We start from the raw sequence: 20,997 nt of genomic DNA on the forward strand, positions 1-20,997 counted from the left end.
CGTAACTCTCACAACCAGTTAAAGAAATGTACAGTACTAGATGTACCTGATAGTAATTTAGCGGTCCGGACGATGGCAACTCTTCTACGGGGATCTTAACTAGCCGCCCATCACTTTCGACCAGAACAACTAGCTCTTGAATGGCAACTCCACTCGCACGCTTCAGACGTCCACCGTGATAAGTCTTGAAAGGAGGATGAAAGTGCAGTGCGAATCTCTGCCCCACGGTGGCAGCACTCGTAAAGACTTGAGCTGGAAGTAGCACAGTACTGTATTATCAATGGAGCGCATTGTAAACATCGTCACAGAAGAAGTAGATTTGTTGACATCCTCTTGCCAGCTGACAGCCTCTGCCTGTCTGTGGTTCTCACCTCCCGAAAAGAGATGAAGAAGCTTTTCGATGACATCAAGAAAGACATCAAATTTAAATCGGCGGGCCCTGGAAAGAAGCTAACGGAAGATAGCAGGTAAAAGTTGGAACTTTTTCCCCCGCACCACCACTGTGGCCCCAGCTAACTGAACGGCTAAAAACGTTAGCCCACCGTTGTAATACGTGCCTCCTTAAGACTTAATAGATCGGCTTTATGTTGTACTTTATGACCGCGTGGAACACTTAATTTAACATTACCTGGTGTCATTAGTTGTTACGTAATGATGCACCCAACAGCAGGGCATAGATCTAATTTCAGGATGGCTAGCGGTAAATCCCATATAATCTTATTAAGTCATGTGACATATTTAACACCACTTCTGATCGTATAGAGACAAATAGTAGATCAAGCCATTTTAACTTGGGGCCCACTCGTACCCATTGCAACTTTGTGGTTAACGTTGAGTTCCATTTCTGTTACGCACCTTTCATTAAGTGACGGCGAAAATAATCACATTTCCAGTTATTATGGTGCAACCTTCTGATGACACGACGCCTAATGACCACCTCCCTTTGAGAGCTTTCTGTTTGAAGCTTCGCAAAGCGTTAGAGTTGTTAGCTGTCGTTTTAGACATGCCATCTAAAAATGTGGACGGAATAATGAGGAGAATTGTTTAAATGCCAATTCTAGTTGAAACAGAAAATCAATATTTTGGTCCATTCATGTATCTAACGCCTGTTGTGAATTTTGCCATTCGCCTCCATGTTCCAGTACAGCAAATTTTGCAAAACTGTACCAAAACATTGAACAGTTAAATAATATGAATAGGCTACGGATTTTAGGGGCCCAGTCTAATGTAAGTGAGCCACTGTGTACGCTGTTGGGCCACTGGCAAGAACCGTCTTTGTTACCTCAGCGAATGGCACCGAACCTGAGTTGTATGACAAAATAAGACAGTACACAAAACAGTACAGTAAACAAAACAACAACCAAAAAAAACTGAATTTTGGAGGTGCATGGATTTACTTTTGGGTGCTTCAGGACCCCCAATATGGGTGAGATATGCCTATGGTCTTCTGCACGAGTTTTAGACAGTGTGCTCTGGCTGTTGCTTGAAAATTGCTCTGGGGCTCCTGGGCTTCCAAGTCATGGGCGGAGAAACGGTGTGGCTGGCGGGCGTTATAATGTAAATGTATTCTGCCACAAAAGAGGTGCACCCGAGAGAGGGCAGAGGAGCTCCGGTGGCAAGCAACCACACCGTGATGCTCCCAGCGAGGGATCGCAACGAGCAGGAGCGGCAGCGCTGGCCAGGGTCGAACAGCACCAGCGGCCAAAGGTCCACACCTCTCAGGATGCCATCAGAAATCAGGGTGAGACTATTGGAAGTGCCTTCCCATAACTGACATACAATTTGGACTGCAAACTTTACTCAACGTCTATCAATTTGCAATTCACATTTTCTTTTTCAACCTAACTAAGAAACATTCAATAAAATGAAAAAAAATCACGCATTCTGTGAGGCGCTGAGCTGGCACCGAAAGCACCCTGTTACTTCTAATGTGCTAGGTTTAAGAGTAGGACAGGCTAGCCTTAGCCCCCAACTGATAGTGGTTGCCTTGATAGTCAACAGCACCACGATGGAAGATTCCAATAGAAGCTCAACAGGCTGGCATGAGGCTACTTGTGTGATTGATGTCAGAGAAAGGAACTTCTCAAGGTGACACAGATAAAGGTCTGGATCACTATTGGCATAGGTGGAACTTAACAGCTGATCGATATTAAATACAGCAAGAGCCCAATTGAAGATAGACTCATTTGTGAAACATGTCCTAAAGATGTGAGAGTATCTATGCATTACTTAGTCAGAGTTGTAATTAAAAAAAGTCTTATAGGAAAGTAGTAATTGGTATTTTGGGGAATTGGTAAGAAGCAATAAAAAAGCACAGCGATGCTTCATTGGAGTTGAAACAAGAGGTGCGCTCTCCTTTACTTATGTTGCATCAAGGGATGTTCACACATTCATGCTGGTAAATTGTTAAAAAACAAACAACAACAATATACGTTACCATGAACAAATTTCTGCTGGCTCACAGTAAAACGGGAGCTGGAGGCCGAAGCCGCTGCGCTGGCAGAAAAAGACAAGGCAGCAACGACTGCACAGGTATGTTCAAATTGTACTTGTGACGTCATGCATGCTGCAATCAAGATGTCTCTCATCCACTAAAAAGCGCTATGTATAAATGAAGATGAGTTGAGTTGAGAATCATACTCTTGTGTATTGACAAGTTCTCCCCACCACCACCAGGGAACTGCCGCTGCCACAAAAGAGTGTCTCTCGGTGTCCGGCGTGTATTTCACCTGCCCGCTAACAGGAGCCACTCTAACAAAGAGCCAACGGGAAGTCCACATCAAGGAGGCCATTTTGACTGTACGATTTTTCCCTCCGTTTAATGCGTGCAAAAGCCACGGTGACTTGAACTCTTGTTTGTTTGTGTCAGCGCTTCAAGGAGGATGATGTGGAGGCATCCGTCATGATGATTCACACGTTTAACAAAGACAAAGAGAAGGTGAAGGCGGCCGTGGACATCATAAGCAAGTAAGATGGTTGAGAATGCAATGGAATGGATCTAAATGGAAGTGGGGTGCGAGCACACACACACACACACACAAAGTTGTAACATCTCAATGAATTTTAAAATCTACTATACAAGAGTCCACATATAATTTGGAACGAATCGGCATCTGTGTGCGTAGTGGTTTGATAGGGTGTTGATGGATTCGCGATAACAATGCACCGCATGATGACCAACTAACCAGACATCTGTTGTCCTACTAGGATTGACCTATGAGAGTCAGCACGCAGTATTAGCTGAAGAAGCTATGCTAAGACTTGGCTTCTCTCCTAATTAGATTGCGGTTTCCAACGTTTCTCTTACGCTTGAATGACTTGTGAGACACTCAACACAACTTGTTGCTCTTTCTCTTTCTCACTATTTTGCAGATATGTTGAAAACATTTGTAAGAATCCTTCGGAAGAGAAATACAGGAAGCTTAAACTAAGCAACAAAGTCTTTCAGGTGTGTCTGGCTTGTTTAATTGAGTTGACTACTGCCCTCTGGTGGTTGGAAGGTTAAATTACATGTGGTTTCTGATGAAGCTATGTTGTTGTTGTTTTTTTTAAGGATAAAGTGCGTTGTGTGGAGGGGAGTAGAGAGTTTCTGCTTGCTCTGGGCTTTACAAGCACCATGCTTCCTGTGGATGGTCAAGGTAAATAAATAACTTGCGGTGAGCCTGTTTTTTGGTTAATTAGTCTCAGTTAAGTAATCGGCCAATTAATTTCATTGTAAATAATAAACATTAAAAAGTGAAATACCTATTTTCTGTCGTTATGGGAGTTTAGAGGAGGAAGAGGAGTTTCTGGTGTTGCCCGAGCAGAGTTCTGATGCCCTGGAGCTAATGAAGGAACGGCGGGATCGGTTGCAGCGCGGCGAGCCTGTCAGAGCGCAATTGGACCGGCAGGCTCAGGCCTTCCGGGCGTCAGAAAACGCAACCCACTTTGAGCTGCCGCCTGAGTTCTACAACCTGAGCGCAGAGGAGATCAAGAGGGAACAGCAGCAGAGGTTGAAATGTGCACTTTAAAGGTGCTTTTAAATTTTCAGGTGAATGCTTAAAATCTCGTGTGTGTCAGGAGTGAATTGGTGGAGAAGAATTCCATGCTTCGTACCAAGGCTATGAGGGAGCGAGATGAGCAAAGGGAGAGGAGGAAGTACAACTACACACTGATCCGCATTCGGCTACCAGATGGACACCTGCTCCAGGGTAGATAAATCACGACACTATATAATAAAACACAATATGCCGCAGTGGAGCCACAATTCCGAAACAACCCATTTGCCATTTTCCTGATGACCGATGTCACGTGCGTCTGACCTCAGGGACGTTCTACGCCTGGGACCGACTTCCCGTGCTGTTCAGCTTCGTGCGAGACTCCTTGGTGGACGGCTGGCAGCCCTTTGAGCTCATCGCTCCTGGTGGTCAAAAGTTGCAGGAGTCCGAGGAGATGGCTCTGGCTGAGTGTAACCTGGTGAGTGATGCCAAGAACTGAGATGGAATTTAAGATGTTGGATTAAGATTTAAAATGTGTGTGATATACACGCAAACAACCATTAAAACAAATGTGCAAATTTGTTTTGAACATTTTAAACCAGGTCCCAGATGTCGGAATGACATCTGTGCATTCAACAAAACTCAAAGCAGCTCTGCTTACCTTTTGGGATTTGACATGATAGCAGGCGTGGGTGTTTCTGCATAATTGTGATGCAGCATCAAGAAGTTTAAAAGTGGCTCTGGATCTTCAGCCATCCTAGCTGTCAAGTCATTAAGAAAGAAATGTGGTGTGGGGAAGCGGTTATTTTAAGTATGATAATATATGTAAAATAGACCCACTGTTTAGTCCTAGTGGAAGAAGAGCAGAATACCTTGTTTAGATTAATTTTTAAAACTGGGCTAACATGGAAGTTTTACTTGGTTGATTTATTTCATACTTGATGAGTAAGCCACTCCAGAGTCTATATCTGTCCCGAATTATTTCCCTCCATGTCACTTTTAATATTCTGTTAAAAGGTGCCTTCCCGTTAACTCAACTTTCTTTCAGAACGGTGGTTCGATCTTTCTTTCGTTTAAGATGCTCTGGATTAAGACTTGCATGCAGTTAAGGGTTGTAAATATCAGTGACATGTAGCCTCAATGTAGAATGCGTGAATTATGTTTTTATTTTTTCTGTCCTTTCCCCTAAAAGGTACCCGCAGCTCTGTTGTCATTCGCCTGGGATGCAGCCGTGCAGGCAGACATTGCGGCAGCAGGTGGCAAAAGCTCGACCCTCCTCAAACCGCAGCTGCTGGAAACCATTCGCAACCTGAGTTGAGCGGCAGCACTCTGTCCATTGCCAACATTCCACCCTGGCACTGCCGGGTGGTGAAACTGTCCCTCACCAACCTATCACACTTGTATTTATTGCTGTTGTTGCTCATTATCCAACAAATACTAACCTTCATTCACGGCACACAACAGACTAAAATACAAAAAGAGAAGTGGGGATTGTACCAATCTGCTGGATCTGTTGTTCCATTCACAGTTTTGACCTTTTAACGCAGATGCAGCAAAGACAACTGATTGACAGATGTCACAAAGGCTCACGTGTTTTAGGTATGAAAGGCCTCTCTTCATCAGTGTGTTATTACCTGATGGCAAGATGCCAACCAACAGTGCTCAATGAAAGTAATAGCCTGCCTTTGCTGGGACTGTGTATAAAAGCACAAAGGCTGATATATCTTTTGGGACATTGTGTGAAAGATGCTTCTGATACTACCCGAGAGATGGAAACTTGACAGGTCGAAAGTGGAATTCGTATCTTTCCATTTATGCACACATTATGATGAATCAAACCGCACCATGGGACTGCATGTAATATACGTAACAACAAAAAATTCAGTCAATTGTAGTTGTTTGTATCAAACATCTACTAGACGATGTCACGTAAAATGAGAATAATTCAATCATCCCTCAGTCAACGCTTAAGTATTTTTAGAACTTAACCCGCCAACTCCAACATAACGCCTTTATCTTGCTAATGGTTTCATGTACATAAATTCAAAGACTCCATTGGCGACTTGTTTGGTTTTAATTTTGTTCTTACATTTTGTGGTGGATGAAGGTGACAACCAACTACCTCGCATTGCTCGTCTTTCTATCAAACACTGCAATGTAGATCTACAGAGTCGCGGAGTCACGTAGTTATTGTCACCTTAAAGCTAATTCAACTATTAGGTCGCAGCATTTCTACCATCTCTCCATGTGTTCCACGGTTTTCAAAGTGAGTGAGTAATTTGTCAACCCGTTTTGCCTGTAATAAAAACTGTTTGCATCTGGACACATTTGTGAGCATCATTATTGTGAACACTGTTAAATGCTGACATGAGATTATGTACATACAGTAGATCTTCCACAGGTAACATATCCGAGTTGAGATCAATTCTCGGCTCGTCCCACAATTTTTTCAAAGGTCTGAATGAGAATGACCTACACGCACACACACAAAAAAACGTTTTGAAACAAGTACTACTGGAAGTCAACCAGCTTGGCAAAGGATTGTGTTCCGTTGCAAGTGTAATGTTATTAGTTGGATGACAGTTAAAAAAAGAAAAGAAAAACAATTTGGCACATAATCACACCATACTTCCATTGAGTTGGACTTGAGAACTGTGAGGTCACTCTGTATGATGGATCTGGTCTGGCTGAGTAACAGCTCCAACCCTTCTGGTAATTTGTGTTTTGTGTATAATTTGCTGTACGTGTGTGAGAAGTTTAAATGTTGGTCCATGAAAACATAATGCAGCCATTTCATTCTTGGTTTAATGATGTTTTTTCCTTGTTCAAGTATGCTTGCAAAACAATGCATATTTATATAAAACATTTCTCCGCTGGATCAAACTGTACAACTCTAGCAGCTATTCCAGTGAGCTGTGAGGGTTAGAAAATAATCGGGGTAAATGGCACAACAGTAAAGAAAAGGAGTAACCTTTAATCTGACTTCAACCTCTGGTAGCCTATTTACAATAACATTGGAACCGAATTTTGTAAAACGTAAATAATGCTGTTTTGTTTTTGTATTTTGGACACTTCTTGTCACAAGGGATGCGCCATAACTGTCCGAAAACACACCAAACCCAAAACACCATGCCCGAGACACCTTTGAAGGTAGCTTCCTGGCACTTGGCGGTAGGTCAATGCCAACATGAGCAGAATGCAACACTTCATCTCCCTCGCCACACCCATGGGGAGTGAATTGAGGACAAAGAAGGCCAGAGCAAAGGAAGACGAGAAACGCCCCGCCTTCTACTTAGGCTGTGGCAAGGGTTGGAGCAGCGCTGGCCACTGGGAGAGCGGCCATATTGGACGGGGTGTCTTCCATGATGCTGCTTCCTTCGGTGGAGGATTTTTCGCTGGCTGTGCCTACAGAGCACAATGGACAAGGTGCACGTTTGGATAGGGTGACCAAAACCAATAGTTGATCATTGTAATAAATAATAAGAATAATTCAAACAACCATATGAAACTTAAACTCTTGGAAGGGTAATTAAATCGACATATATTAATCCTACCAGTTTACATGCAAGAGAGACCCGACTGGGCCACTTTGAACTCTGTGGCTAACCAAAACAGCAGCACATAAGCATTACGTAGAATCCTACCATATGGTGCTAATGAGGTCCCTGCCTAGTATTAAAGGATGATTTGACATTATGTAGAGATCTTCCATTAGTGTTGACGCAAACACATGGTCGCTCTGCTATATTGAGCGCATCAACCTCTCTGTTCCGGGCCCTACGCAGGCTGTTTCACCCAATATTACAAGAAACATCTCAAAACTAGTACAAAGTTATGTTATGCTTGTGGATCAACTTGTGTAATTCAAAACGTACATTGTACAACTTAATTACTATGTTACTACATATTTTGAATGATATTCTACTACCACAACAATTAGAGAGGTAATTATTTTTGTAAGTGAACAAATTTAGCAACTGTTCACAACTATTAAAAAAAATTAAATGGCAGTGGTATTTGTTATTTGTGGTGTTTTACTTTTTGCAGCAGTTTTGACAATGTAAATGCCACCAAACACAAGTGATTTACTCATTCACTGACATTGATGTAGTCGTCAAAGATCAATTTTTATTGGGCTGGCAGCCTAGTCAAAATGAGATTTTTTTTTGTACCTGTATAGCCATCATTGGCAGTGAATGAGTTCATGTAGTCCATGCAATAGGGATGGAGAGAGGGTACGTGTTTGGTACAAGAGATGAATTAGTTGTTGACAGAAAACTAATTTTGTGAAACATTTATTGAGTGGCAGGATAGGACCGTTCCTTCATAATGCAACAGCAAACTTTGTTGGGGTTTTTTTTTTTTGCTCACCAGTTTGCATGGAGACGATGATGCACTCGTCGTCATCCTCCTCGGTGTCCGCTTGAAAACCGTCAGCCTCCATTTCTTCTGTCTGACAGACGTTAAGAAAGACAATATGAGCGAAAAGTGTTTTCGTTTTCTTAAATGTATGTATAACATTGGTTACCTGTTCCCTGTCGTTATATCGCTTCATGAATTTAGTGATGGACATGCTGCCGGTGTTTTTCCTCTTAGAGGCCGCCGACGTGGCGGAAGGAATCTGCGGCGTGGAGGGAGAGTTGCCCTCTGAGCCCGTGGCTGCCTCCTCGCGGGACTCCTCCCGCGCACCGCTGGTCAAGTAGGACCACTGGCCGGGCACCGGGAGAGCCTCCAGGCCAAAGCGGGACAGGACATCCGCATGTGCGTACCAGCAGCAGCGTCGGTAGGTGGAGCGCTTCTCATAAACTGCATTGTTCTGGATTAAATGCTTCAAGTGTTTTCTGAGGAGAAAATGGGAATCGTAAACGTCAATCGTCTTAGAGTCCAGACCTCCACCAAGGCTGAAACGGATGTACTAATACTATCGCATATATCACAACTGATGCAGTCATATATCACCATCCATGGCTTTTTCCATGTCAAAATTATGACTAAACCAGCACTACATGTGTTACAACAGACGACGGTGCAAACCGATTATCAGATTAAGGCTGTAATTGTTCTGTTTGAGGGCAATATGCTACCTTGGCTGGGTTCAGTGAAAAGGCCCTGGTGGACAAATGTCTAATCTACCGTTGACAGCTTCGACGCAGAAAGAGGCGATGGCCTTACCGAGTGGGCACATAGGCCGAGCTCTCCGGGCTGGAGAGTTGAGGTGGTGGTGTGGAGGATGTCGTTTTCCGCCGGTAAAATTCCTGAAATTCCGTGATGATCACTTTGCTGCTGTTCAGGTTGCCGTGAAGCAGTGGCAGCAGCTGACCAAGCACTGCAGAGGAAAAAGTTGATCAAGGATAGGGCAAAGAGTTATTTTAAAAAGAAAGAAAGAATACATCTCACACTTACACTGTGCTTCTCTGGTGCACTTCTCCGTCTGCTCCTCTGGGCTGGGGCTCATGTCAGCCTTAGGTAATGGTTCGATGAGGCACGCAGCATATGACTGCAGAAGATCTGAGACTGGCCCGTCACCCTCCCAGAGGCAGCCCCTCACTACCGGCTGCAACACTTTCATCTTGTTCTTAGTCGACATCAGTTCTTCCCACTCCCTGGCTTTCAGCCTCTGCTGCAGTTTCTGCCTTTCCAGGTCACCGCCATCCTAAAGAGGAGCATGGCGTTTAGGACACTCTGCTTAAAAGAACCCGACAAAAAATAAATGGCTGTTGTCGACCGGCATACCGCTTCCTCGAGTGCCCCCTCATCCTCCGAAAGATAGCCATGAGGAACGAAGAACCCGTCATTGTCGTCATCGTCCTCCCCTCCCTCGTCCTCATCCTCCTGAAAGGGGTGTAAACACTTTAAACTTAACATATCCAAGCCTTTGACAATTTAAAAGGTAGGCATATGCCCTTCACAATTTAAGACCGTTTCCAGATTTTGTTACCTTGACAACATGACAACTGGGGGGCGGAAACTGAGCTTTGCAACTTGGCAGGCTGCCTTACATCATCTCACCAGCAGCCGTTTTGGTTGCAACACTCAACTGACTCTTCAGGTGAAAGAGAAGATGTAGTGTATGTGTACTGCTAAATTAGCCACACGGCCTGGCCAGCGTCGTCTGGGATCAACTCATTTCTAAGCCATTCTTGCTGCTATAGGCTGTAAATTTCCCCAGTGTGGGACAAGTAAAGGATATCTTAATCTTAAACTAGGGCAGACTGACCTCATGGCAATGCTGAGCAATGGAGCAAGCACATGAAAGATGGTGAGCTCATGGACTTCTACTCCTTGTAACCATCTAGAGGCGTTAGCTTAAACAATTCAATCTTATTCCAAGAGCTGCACTGAGGCGACTTATTTGAACACAGTTAAGCCACACTTTGGCTCGGCAAGCATACGCCCCATGCACACTTCTTCGTTGGAGCTGCTCCATCTTCGTGTCGGTGCTATCGGCAAACGAGCAGTCAGTGAATTGGCTGTGCTCAAAACAAGCTTTTGTGCCGATTGTGGGACAAATCAAATTTTATATTGACATTGATAATGTGTCTATCGCGATAAATATCAGTATTTATCGCGATAATTATTGTCCAGCCCGAAACCAAACTCACCCCTTCACTGTGTGAGAGGGACTCCCCGGGTTCCTCTTCCTCCCATTCTTCATCACTGTCCACCTCATAGTCCAACAAATCCTGTCATTGGGGGGGGGGGGGGGGGACCATGACTCACACTCAAGCAATTGCCACAACGTGAAAAAACATTTGACTCGCTTGCTCTGTCATGGCACTTGAAAGTAGCATGCGGTCTTACAATGTCTTTTCGAAGGGGGCAGCGCGGTGAGATGTGCAAACTCGTCTTCCTCCAAGTGCCCCAGTAGGCTGGACGGTGGTTCTCATGAAACAGCAGCAGTTTCATAGGCCCGTACAGTTTGCGATCGGGTACACCTTCTGCTTTGGGCCCATCCATGGCTATACAATCACTGAGAAGAACACAAACACCAAACCGTTTGTGTTCAATGCTTTTCATTTTGAGAAGAGAGATGCTGTACATGTGTTCACAATTTAAAAATGTGTGCAGACATCTTAATATCCTGGCATACCTTTGTGAAAACACACCAAAGATCACGTATGAGAAGTCAATTATCACCCTATTTTTAGATCTTAAATGAAATCAGGCTGCACTGTTACATTGCAATCTGGCAAAATTAATGGTTCACTCCATAAAACGTTTTCACAAATGGGCAGATTTACTTGCTTGTTACACTTGACTTTGCTTTCCACGCATATACAGTGGGTAGGTTCTACTCTTCCGTGCACCAAGAAACTATTGCTTCCCAGAGTTATTTGCTTTGAAATGTTTCTAAATAATCATTTTTCAAACCCTGAGGACAACAGTAAAATTCCATTATTTCAAGCACCAATGGTGTATCTCACCTATCAGGGTTCATCACTGTGGGTCTGGTGGCACCGGAGCATCGAGGTTTCTGGCCGATCCAGTCCTTGAGTGAACACGGGCAGTTACTGGGGCGTGACAAACAACGGTCCAGTTCCTCCAGGGTAGACTCCTCGCACTGTACCCGGCACAACGGCGCCATGCACATGTTGTCCTTGATCTCGAACGGCGCAAACTTCCCACAAGCCACTGCGAGAGTCTGACACGCGAAGCGGATTGAAGGGGTCTGTTTTAACACAGGTTACTTAGTCACATGGAGCTCAACTCACCTTTGGAGCCTGCTGGATTTTGGGTTTCTGGAAAAACCTTGTGATCTCCGCTTTCTCTGCTTTGAGACGCTAAAAATAAAGCACACCAAATTGATAATAAATGACCGTAAATTTGCCATTTTGCTCCTAAAATTTGAGACAGTTCAAGCATCAATACTTTTGATTAAAGTCGCAGTTTGGTGGAAGTATGATCCAAATAAATGACTATGACCAGATTGTAAATCATTTTAGCAGTCACTATTTCCGAAAAATACAGGCAGCAATTTTCTTTCAAAAAAAATTAATAATAATTAATTAATACATAAAAATGTTGACGCCGAAACTGTTGTATGTGCTGCAATGCATAAAATAATTAACAATGTGGCCAATGTTTTTGTCTTGCAAATTTCTCCATTGTGGGACAAATAACGTTTTTTTTTTCCTTAACAATGTCCCTTTCAGTGTAATTCTGCAAGGCGGACAACTTTCTGAACTCTACTCTTGGTATTTAAAATGTCCTCCGCAATGCGGCGATCCCACGTGTTTACCCACATGAGTGAGTAGCCGCTCATGTTGAGTATTCAATAAAGTTAAAAACGACCTGGACCATGAGCAATCAGACGATGGTCAAACCCATGACTATATTTCAATGGCATAGCGTGATGCACGTGGCCGTTGTGTGAGGCTTTTGTTTAGAGTGGACTTTTTTCCAGGAGTCCGTTTGTACTAGGGCAGCAAAGGAAAAAATCTTGAGCCCTGAGCTTTTGCCATGAACTCACATCTTTCTCTTCTTTCACCCGCTTCTCTTCTTCCTTTATCCGCTTCTCTTCTTCTTTCTTACGTTTCTCCTCAAGCTTGGCCCTGTGAGAGAAAGGTGCTTAACACGGAGCAGTGAACACAATAGGACGCTGAAACTTTGCAACGACGTGACTCACTCCAGCTTGGATTTGCGCTGCTCTTCCTTTGCTTTTTGCTTCTCTGCCTTTTCCCGCTCCTCCTTCTCCTTTTTCTCCCGCTTCTCTCGCTCATCTTTTTCCCTCTTCTCTCGCTTTTCCTTTTCCCGCTCCTCTTTAAGCTTGCGGCTCTCTTCCCTCTTTTTCTCCTTGGCCGCCTTGGCCTCTTCCTTTTGCCGCGCCTTCTCCTGGCGTAGGCGTAGCCTCTCTTCTTGCTCTTGAAGGCTCTTGAAAAGGGGACCAAACAGGAAGGTGGATTTTTCTTTCCAGAAATAATTTTAGGTCATACCAAAGTGTCATGAGTGTCAAATAATTTTAAGAAAGGACACAACCCATGAAGTCTCACCTTTAAAGAGCGTCTTTTAGGGATTTTAGGAGTGGTTGTTAGCTCCTAGGAGGGAAAAAATAGTTAATTTAATTTGACCGCAAGGTGTCAATTTTACCTCTATCGTCAATAATCAGATGATAGATCATTTTATTTTTTATGCTACTGACCAGTCAAGTCACAGATCATCACAGGAATTGCAAATCTGAAATGATTTTCGATGCAAACACCAATTGAGGGAAATATTGAGACATCCCTTAAAAAGAGGGACCAACTGAGCCTTTCATGTTCTCACAACTCAACAGTCAATTGTATATCTGCGTTATAATTGTTACTGCAATAAAATTATGCAAGACCTTTTGCTGCGGTTCACGCATAGGAAGACGTTCTCACAGCAGAGCTATATTTAGTTATCGGCCATCGTGATAATACATACTCAAAATGTATAAAATATGGTGTCGTGATCCACCCAATGTTCAATTGTTTCTCTGAGGTTGGATTTGTTGTAAAAATGCCGTGGCTGGTCAGATCTTAATTTATTTTACACTGTGTAGTTTGCATGTTTATCATTTTTCTTTAATTCTACTGTACATTGTATTCCTTTGATTCTGTTTGCCTGGTGTTTTAAAGACAATGCAGCTCCTCCGTACACGTGTAGTACGGATGTTAAATTAGCAGCCGTCTACAATGATCATTCCATTTTCAATATTGTGAGCTGCTCATTACAGAACAAGAACCTTTGTAGGACATGATGTGAAAGGCACGTGGTCATGCGAGCACGTACTGTCGTAGGCGTGGTGGCGGGCGTGTGCTCATCCATTTTAGTCCTCTCTGGCGAGCTCTCATGAATGGAACTGCCCGACAAATTTGATTGCGTTGACTTGTTGCCAACACTGGACACATTCCCCGACACATTCTGCTCATCTGGCTCGCTGTCGGTCTCCTGTGTCGTATCAAGCGGTAAGATCCCATCCACCTGTACCACCTCAGCCACCACCACCTCGTCATCTTTATTTTCTGGGATTTCTGTGCAATCTGACGTGTGCGAGTCAGCACCGCGATCCATGCACCTGGAGTTCCCACATGACAAGCTTGTGTCACTGTATCGTCTGTCTTTTAACGTGCGGCCAGGGGTGTGGAAAGGATCTTGACACTTGATCGGAGATGGCCCATCGTCGGTCAGATCTATAACGTTCTCATCTGAGGTTGAAGTGCGCCTTTTGCTGAGGAAGCAATCGAGGGGCCCGCGACCATTGACCAAGGGTGGTCGACTGAGCAAGGTGAGCAGAGAGGACTCGCTGTCATTCTCCCTGTCAGAGACTCCCGATTCAGGGCAAACACGTGCACGGGGGCGCTTCGGTGATGGCTTGTTTTCATTTGGTTCCTGGTTCAGGCGCTTGAAAGGGAGGCAAGCTGCATGCAGAAAAACCAAGTATAGTTAGTGAAAATGGCCGTTATAAATATGCTCAGTATCGTTGGGAATAATTAAAGAGGACGTGTTATGAAACAAAAGTTTTAAATTGCTTGAGTACAGAGATTTTTGGGGTGGCTGCTCTCTCAAGTGTAAAATAAACAACCAAGTGAATCTCTTATAAGTGAAATGTCGGAAATGGTGTCTGTGAGCAAGTTGTTCAGAACTATGAATGTCCAAAATGTTTGGGTAGCCATTTGAAAGACTTATATAAATAATCGGAATTTAGGGCCTACTCTCGATTCAACTGAATTCTGTACACCCCTGACTGCTCATCAGATTAGGAAGGTCTACCTAAGAAAGTCAAGTCAAAATCTATGCATGCAAGAGGCATATTTGTCCATATTTACCTTGGACAAGTTTCTTGTTGGCGTTATTTGGTTTACAATCCATACCTGAAACAAACAAAACAAACAAAAAAGCTGGACATTAGAAAACATGCAACAATGAACTGGAATTGATCATGATCACAACATTCAGTTTTCTAATCAGTTAATTTTCTGTCAAAACGCTAAAAATCACGGACACTGCAGAGTACTGATACCTCACCATGATAATTTGAAGCCTTTTACAGGACTAATAATTTTGCCAAACCTGATTGTTGGTTCAAACATTACGCTCAACCTATACCTATTCATGAATTGATCCACGCGCAAAATGTTCTGAAGAACAAAACAAAAATTGTCCTTGTGAATAAAACAATTGTACTTTTCACCTGATGTGTGGGGATTGTTGGTGTATACCATTTGTGTAGCTGAAAGACCTTTAATTAGATGAAAATGAGTTTGAAATGATAAAGTGTTTGGGGATATACTTTGGGAACGGTTGGGCTCACTAACACCAGCAACGCAAGGAGTTGTCAAGTGACTTTGCCTGCACTGACATATGAAAAATGAAAAACAGCTTGAACTAACAAATTCATCAACATTCAACATTTCTGGAGTGAAACGTGTAACAAGCTCATGACAAGGTGGTCTACGTGTGAGGGTAAATTGCCTGGTGTGCGACCTGAGTTGCCAACTGCTCAGTGTGCTGTGGGACTTCTAAGAAATTAATAATTGGGACTTTTACACGATAAAATGCAACAAAAAAAATTACATGTCATAATCCTTGCATGTTTTTTTTAATAAAAATATGCCAGCCATTTATTATCATTGTAATAGTATCAATGTAAATATAAGTTCAAATACTGTTTAAGGGTTTGGTTAAGACGGTAAGAGGTATGTACAGTGTATTCAACATTAATATAGGCAATAATAAACATGGTAAGTGGTTATATGCTCCAGGACTTGGTCAAACTCCCACGAAGAGAGAAGTTTCACAGTTTTGAACTTTTCATGACAGGTGTTGCAATACACGTCACTTACGTTTACATGAATAATTAGCTCCAAATGGTTTGGTCTCCCGCCACCCACTGGTGTAATAACAGCAATAGAACTACACACCAGTGACGCTTCGAGGCAAAAAAAAAAAAAAAGCCTGCGTGGCCGTGAGGAAAACCATAAATAGGAATTACATTTCCCGGAAAATAAGTCCCAGACAAACACTTCCGAGTGTTTGTCTATGCCGGAATGTAGCAGTTTGGGTAGGCGAATTAAATCTGGATTCTGTTAGTTTAGCAAAGCTAGCCCAAAAAAGCTAATCAGACAGCGGCGGCTCCAGCTGGATCCTGTACTTGAGCACCTTCGAACGGCGAGGGGCCTGTGGGGTAATGGCGGTCGGTGTCGGGATGGCTGAGGCCCGGTGTAGACGGTGAAGTGAACTGAGCCCGGACAGTTGGACAGAGATGTGTTTCGTAGAGTTTCACTTCACGTAAGAGTTTAACTGACAAGTCTGAACGACAACTTAACCGCTTACAGGCGACGAAAAAGTAGCATTTACGCGAGGCCAAAGCAACATTAGGAAAAACTGCCAAGCAAGTAGACATATTTCTAAGTTTCAAACACGTTGTGTGCCACCCAATAGCATGAAAACGCACCCCGTCAATAACAAAATGACATTTACACATGTATGTATTTTCTGATACACTTCAACAAGCTAGTGACATTAGCATACCTCGTTTACGGGGAGTGGAAGCTGCCAAGTGCCCCTCGGCTGATGGTGCCTCCGCCGTCAACATCCTTGAACCACTAAGCTGGGGGGGGGCTCTCCGTTGGATGAAGTGTCGGTGTGCCGGCACGTAAACAGCCCCGGTCAAAGGGGGAATTTTACCCTCTGTCACTAAATAACCGACATGTATCACTAATTTGTGTCCACTGGACTAGCATAACTTTCGTCTCCAGCACAGTACCTCCGCGACTTGCCCGCTGCCTGCCTCGCGCTCCTCCTTGGAATTGGCGGGAGTATATTGCTAGCGTCAGAAACTACATCTGATTGGTCAGACGCAAGGCATCGAGTGTAAACTTGAGCGTTTGTTTTGTATTACCCATACGCGCGTCTTGAAAAACAGTGCACTGTTGGTCAATGATTGAGATGGAAATTTATGTTACTACTGTTTCCATCAATCAACGTCAAATATTATAAATTAGTTTCTAAAAGTATACTGCTGCATCTTTGTGTGAATAATTACTAATCCGGATTACGGAGATGTCATGCACATTAAAACTAAGGTTTCCGACTATATGTCGTCCAGACTCTTGCATTGTGCCTTCTGATTGGCCACCAAGTTTGGCGAGCGGGGTTCACCGAACCCTAAAAGTCGTAATTCGGAAAATTTTATGGCACGTCTCAATTACCAGATGGCTCGAAGGAACAAAATAGTGTGCCTCATAATTGTGCCTCCTAGTCGGTGAAGATGGTTTGTAACATTGAACCTTTTTGTGGCGACAGCAGCTAAAATAACAAAGCTGAGAAATAACATTGAAACAAGAGAAAAAGGACCAAAGGAATGATATTGCTGCCACACTAGGGAAAACGTTCTGTATGACGTTATAATGTAGTGAAATTCACGGTTTAAGGTCAGAAATTTCATTTCACATTTCCTATTTTAATATATTAAATATAGGAGCACGTTTATAATGTGACAAAATTCCCTTTTAATTTAAAGGATGAGTCATGTTATTTATTTTCTTTTATATATTGTAACGCCCTTCATTGCAGAAAGAAGGATGCACGCAGTCGCTGATGTAATCTGTCGTTTTTAATAAACAAAAAGAGCAATAACACACATTATCGGAGTTGCTGTTGGCCACAACTCACACCCATGCGCTCCACAATCAGAGTACTGCCGGAGCCAATATTTCCCCAAACTGGCTCGTCCCCTCTCTATGATGTCACCAAATACAAGAAACAGATACAGTATTACAATATGTTCTATGCACCCCCGCTAGTTTAACAAATATTCTAATTAATATTCTGTTTGTGGAATATGAATTAAGAAGCTAAATCCATCCATTTTTAAGGTTCGATTCCACGACGGGGAGTTTCACCGTTTTCTGAAAACAATGGGCAACTGTGGACTGTGACTGTGTCAGCAACTCTGGCCGTGTTTTCAGCGACATCCGACAAAGCGGTCAAAATGTGTCGGGAATTGTTTTGCAGTACCACTGAAAATGTTTGGGACGCGGGAGACGAGGGTTCCATTTACCGACGGCCAATTCTCCTCTTTCATATGAAAAAAAATCAACAGTACAAACAGATAACGTGTTGTTAATCCGTGTTATTTATTTCTTCTCCGAGGCCATCGATTTTCTGAGGTACATTAATACGTGACGTCATCAAGGTTGGACGCATATATGTGACGTTTTAGCTAGTGACGCCGAAACATCTGTACACTAAACTAAAATGCAAACATTGCGTATTCACGTTGTATTTGCTCATGAAATCAAATGATTTTAGAAAGTCTTACTTCCATGGACCGTAACATAAAATGCACTCGCTAGCGAGCTCTGTACGCAATTTAGTGTTTGTCATTCTCCGTAATATCATTTTCTGTTTAGTGGAGAGTATTTAAAAACGTTGTTTCAATTTTAACACGCACATTTAAGGACAAAGCCTTTTCACATTTACGTTTTATCGCGTGGGCGGCTTTGGAGTTAAAAGTCACGCGCTTCCTGTTTACTAGCTCTTCCTGCATTGTAGGACTTGTTGTTTTTCCCGCCCCTTAGCACATTGAATGCAACCGTTTCGGAACTACAGTCGCTTCAGTCCCGCGCAGCCGCAGTTGTGAGTTTAATGGGCGGGTCGAGGAAGCGCCTCTGGAATGATTTGCCGACCACCCCTCAGATATCGACGTGACAAGGTAAACGCTCTCTCGCTAATAATGCGTATTTCGTCATATTTAACCGAATTGTACGCCTCGTTTTTATAGAAAAAACATCCCAAATACACTTACTTCTATAAATTGGGGGTTAACGGTTCTCACAAGTTACACAGGAAGCCAAACCGACTCTCTGAGCCGTTTATGTACGTTAGACTTTTTATGCTGTCTCTTTTAGAGATGGATTGGTTACCTAATGTTATCAATTAGGTAACCTTTTTAGTTCAAGGCTGTAATAACCGTGATCAAAATATCACGGTTAAGGGTAAAGTGTGAGCCTTAATGGAGACTTCTTCTTACTTTCTTTCTTTCGGATTGATATAAAAATGATTTATTAGATATAAACACATAACGGCGTAGGACTAGATACGTTTTTTACTTCTTCCTACTCCCTTGAACATAATAACTGTGTTGAATGAAGACTGATTTCATTTTTACTATTTTATTTACCTTATTTTCTGTCAAATTATTACTGTATATGTTTTATGTTCAATAAACCAAACTGGAAAAAATATGGATAATGATGAAATGAATGGTACCTCCTGCATGACTGCTTGTTTTTTTCATGTATTTATCTTTTTAGGGCGACGGAAGGATTACAAGATGACAGGTTTGTCAGCATTTATAATGCAAAGGTGTCAAACTCGAAGAGCAAAGGTGTCAAACTCGAAGATCAAGGACATGATACAGCCCTCTGTGTAGTTTGATGTGGCCCGTGAAAATTTTCAATTTTGCAAACTGAGCCATGAAAATGGTAATCAAATAAGGGGCAATTATATATTATCATGGGATGATTAGGGCTCCCACACGTAACATAGCAAGAAAGGGGCCATAATGTAGCTCCCAGTACAGTAAATACACCCGTAAATAAACACAGTTCTGCTCAGTTCCTGGCCAGTATATATTCATTACTGACTGGTACAAATGCAATTTCTAGCTACATTTACACAGCCTCTCACAATAGGATGAAACAATTATCCAAGTAATCTGAATAATTCAATTACAAAAAAGGTTGAAGCAAATTCAAACTTGAAGTTCACCAAGGATAGTTTTTCCCGACTCATTTTACTCCACTCAACTCACCTGTATTTATAGAGCAACCACAGCTGTATACATAGTGCTGTACATGGAGCAAATATATATACAACAATATTGTTCTTCTACTTTCTTACTTTCATAGTTTGCTGCTGTAAATTGGGAATTTCTCCATTGTGAGACGAATAAAGGTTTTCTTATTCTTATTCTTAATCTTATTATAAACAATAAATTAATAATGAAGACAGTAGAAAGCACAAAATAGTAAAACTAAGATCAAGTCTGAGTCATGCTGAGTCAAAAGCCAAAAAATACAAATGAGTTTTGAGACAAATTTTAAAGATGTGCAGCGAAGACTCCTGACACAAACACCACTGCATTGAGGAATAATTTAACACAATGGCAGGAAGCCAGGCCCTTGGTACAGCTGCCGCTGTTGTGAAAGCGCTATATCAAAATAAGGATTTTTTTTTTCCACACTTGCAAAGTGGAAGGTGCCAAACCATTATTTTTGACATATCGTTACACCCTCGGGGATCATACAGTTATGTGTCTTCAGCTTTGTAGCCAGTCCCTTTAGGCCGCCTGCAAAAACAAAAAAAGACAACAGTGCTGTATTTCATCTTTCAATTAAGTATTGGCAGGTTAAAATGCTTTCTCTTGCAGAACGGGCAAACAACTTTCCTCCCCTGCCTAAATTCATAAAAGTGAAGCCATGCTTTTATCAGAATATCCAGGAGGAAATTCCCGCCCAACATCAGCAGCTGGTGAAGCGAATCTTCACACTTTGGATAAGTGAGTTGTGTTGGCTTGCATAGGAGAATGCCACTTCCGGTTCTTGGTCAAGTCGAATGCTGTCATTCACTGCAGTTTATTCGGCGACACTGTGCTTGAATGTGATTGGCTGCATCGCCTGGTGGGCCGCGGGGGGTAATGGCTCCAACTTTGGCTTCTCATTGCTCTGGCTCATCCTCTTCAGTCCTGCCAGTTACATCTGCTGGTTCAGGCCCATCTACAAAGCTATCAGGTGTGTCTCCGTCTGAAGGCAGTGATCTTTTGGCCAATGCAATTACAGCAGAAGCAGTACAGATATCAGTTCTGTGACGCTGGATGTAAATCACGACACATACATTCAGAATAATGCTACGTACAACAGCACCAAAGTTTATTCCACGATTATCTCTATTGTTACACTGTCACCAAAAGACATGTGCCGTTAAAAAAATAATAATAATAAAATAAAAGTTTCTTTCCAAACAATGTTTTTTTTTATTTTTTATGCCGGTG

General features: G+C 42.7%; 3 protein-coding genes across 6 annotated transcripts in view; 2 read left to right on the forward strand and 1 right to left on the reverse strand.

Moving 5' to 3' along the window:
* Positions 1 to 20,997, forward strand: part of scamp4 (secretory carrier membrane protein 4) — a 103,545-nt gene that overhangs the window by 78,993 nt on the left and 3,555 nt on the right. Inside the window, exons 1-4 of one of the 4 annotated variants that reach the window (XM_052074884.1) lie at positions 18,504 to 18,657; positions 19,259 to 19,285; positions 20,377 to 20,505; positions 20,581 to 20,737. In XM_052074884.1, the coding sequence (XP_051930844.1) occupies positions 19,279 to 19,285; positions 20,377 to 20,505; positions 20,581 to 20,737 (293 nt within the window). In that variant the 5' untranslated portion in view covers positions 18,504 to 18,657; positions 19,259 to 19,278. Of the gene's footprint in view, positions 1 to 18,500; positions 18,658 to 19,256; positions 19,286 to 20,376; positions 20,506 to 20,580; positions 20,738 to 20,997 lie in introns of those variants that run through there. The other 3 variants (XM_052074885.1, XM_052074886.1, XM_052074887.1) reach the window with 3 other exon arrangements.
* ubxn6 (UBX domain protein 6) lies at positions 280 to 6,300 on the forward strand. The gene is made up of 11 exons (XM_052074816.1): positions 280 to 467; positions 1,581 to 1,741; positions 2,465 to 2,532; positions 2,677 to 2,799; positions 2,870 to 2,967; positions 3,373 to 3,448; positions 3,554 to 3,638; positions 3,772 to 3,991; positions 4,060 to 4,190; positions 4,307 to 4,455; positions 5,170 to 6,300. The coding sequence occupies exons 1-11, from the start codon at positions 385 to 387 to the stop codon at positions 5,293 to 5,295; spliced, it is 1,320 nt and encodes a 439-aa protein (XP_051930776.1). The 5' UTR covers positions 280 to 384; the 3' UTR covers positions 5,296 to 6,300.
* On the reverse strand, positions 6,761 to 16,768 carry chaf1a (chromatin assembly factor 1, subunit A (p150)). Its single transcript, XM_052074752.1, has 16 exons — positions 16,473 to 16,768; positions 14,768 to 14,812; positions 13,731 to 14,359; positions 12,968 to 13,012; positions 12,604 to 12,848; positions 12,448 to 12,529; positions 11,690 to 11,758; positions 11,402 to 11,619; positions 10,779 to 10,947; positions 10,580 to 10,660; positions 9,711 to 9,809; positions 9,381 to 9,630; positions 9,150 to 9,303; positions 8,506 to 8,818; positions 8,349 to 8,430; positions 6,761 to 7,382 (listed from the first exon to the last, which is right to left on the reverse strand). Exons 1-16 carry the CDS (start codon positions 16,534 to 16,536, stop codon positions 7,270 to 7,272), a joined length of 2,658 nt encoding a protein of 885 aa, XP_051930712.1. The 5' UTR covers positions 16,537 to 16,768; the 3' UTR covers positions 6,761 to 7,269.

Source organism: Hippocampus zosterae, chromosome 8, assembly GCF_025434085.1.
Source record: "Hippocampus zosterae strain Florida chromosome 8, ASM2543408v3, whole genome shotgun sequence".
Classification (NCBI taxonomy): domain Eukaryota; kingdom Metazoa; phylum Chordata; class Actinopteri; order Syngnathiformes; family Syngnathidae; genus Hippocampus; species Hippocampus zosterae.

Excerpts from the sequence above, each read along its gene's own strand:
- ubxn6 (XM_052074816.1), top strand. The coding sequence starts at position 385 with ATGAAGAAGCTTTTCGATGACATCAAGAAAGACATCAAATTTAAATCG. Across the intron at positions 2,968-3,372 it reads GCCGTGGACATCATAAGCAA|ATATGTTGAAAACATTTGTA; the intron begins GTAAGATGGTTG and ends ACTATTTTGCAG. Across the intron at positions 3,449-3,553 it reads TAAGCAACAAAGTCTTTCAG|GATAAAGTGCGTTGTGTGGA; the intron begins GTGTGTCTGGCT and ends GTTTTTTTTAAG.
- chaf1a (XM_052074752.1), bottom strand. The coding sequence starts at position 16,536 with ATGTTGACGGCGGAGGCACCATCAGCCGAGGGGCACTTGGCAGCTTCC. Across the intron at positions 8,819-9,149 it reads TCGGCCTATGTGCCCACTCG|AAAACACTTGAAGCATTTAA; the intron begins GTAAGGCCATCG and ends TTTTCTCCTCAG. Across the intron at positions 8,431-8,505 it reads GATATAACGACAGGGAACAG|ACAGAAGAAATGGAGGCTGA; the intron begins GTAACCAATGTT and ends AACGTCTGTCAG.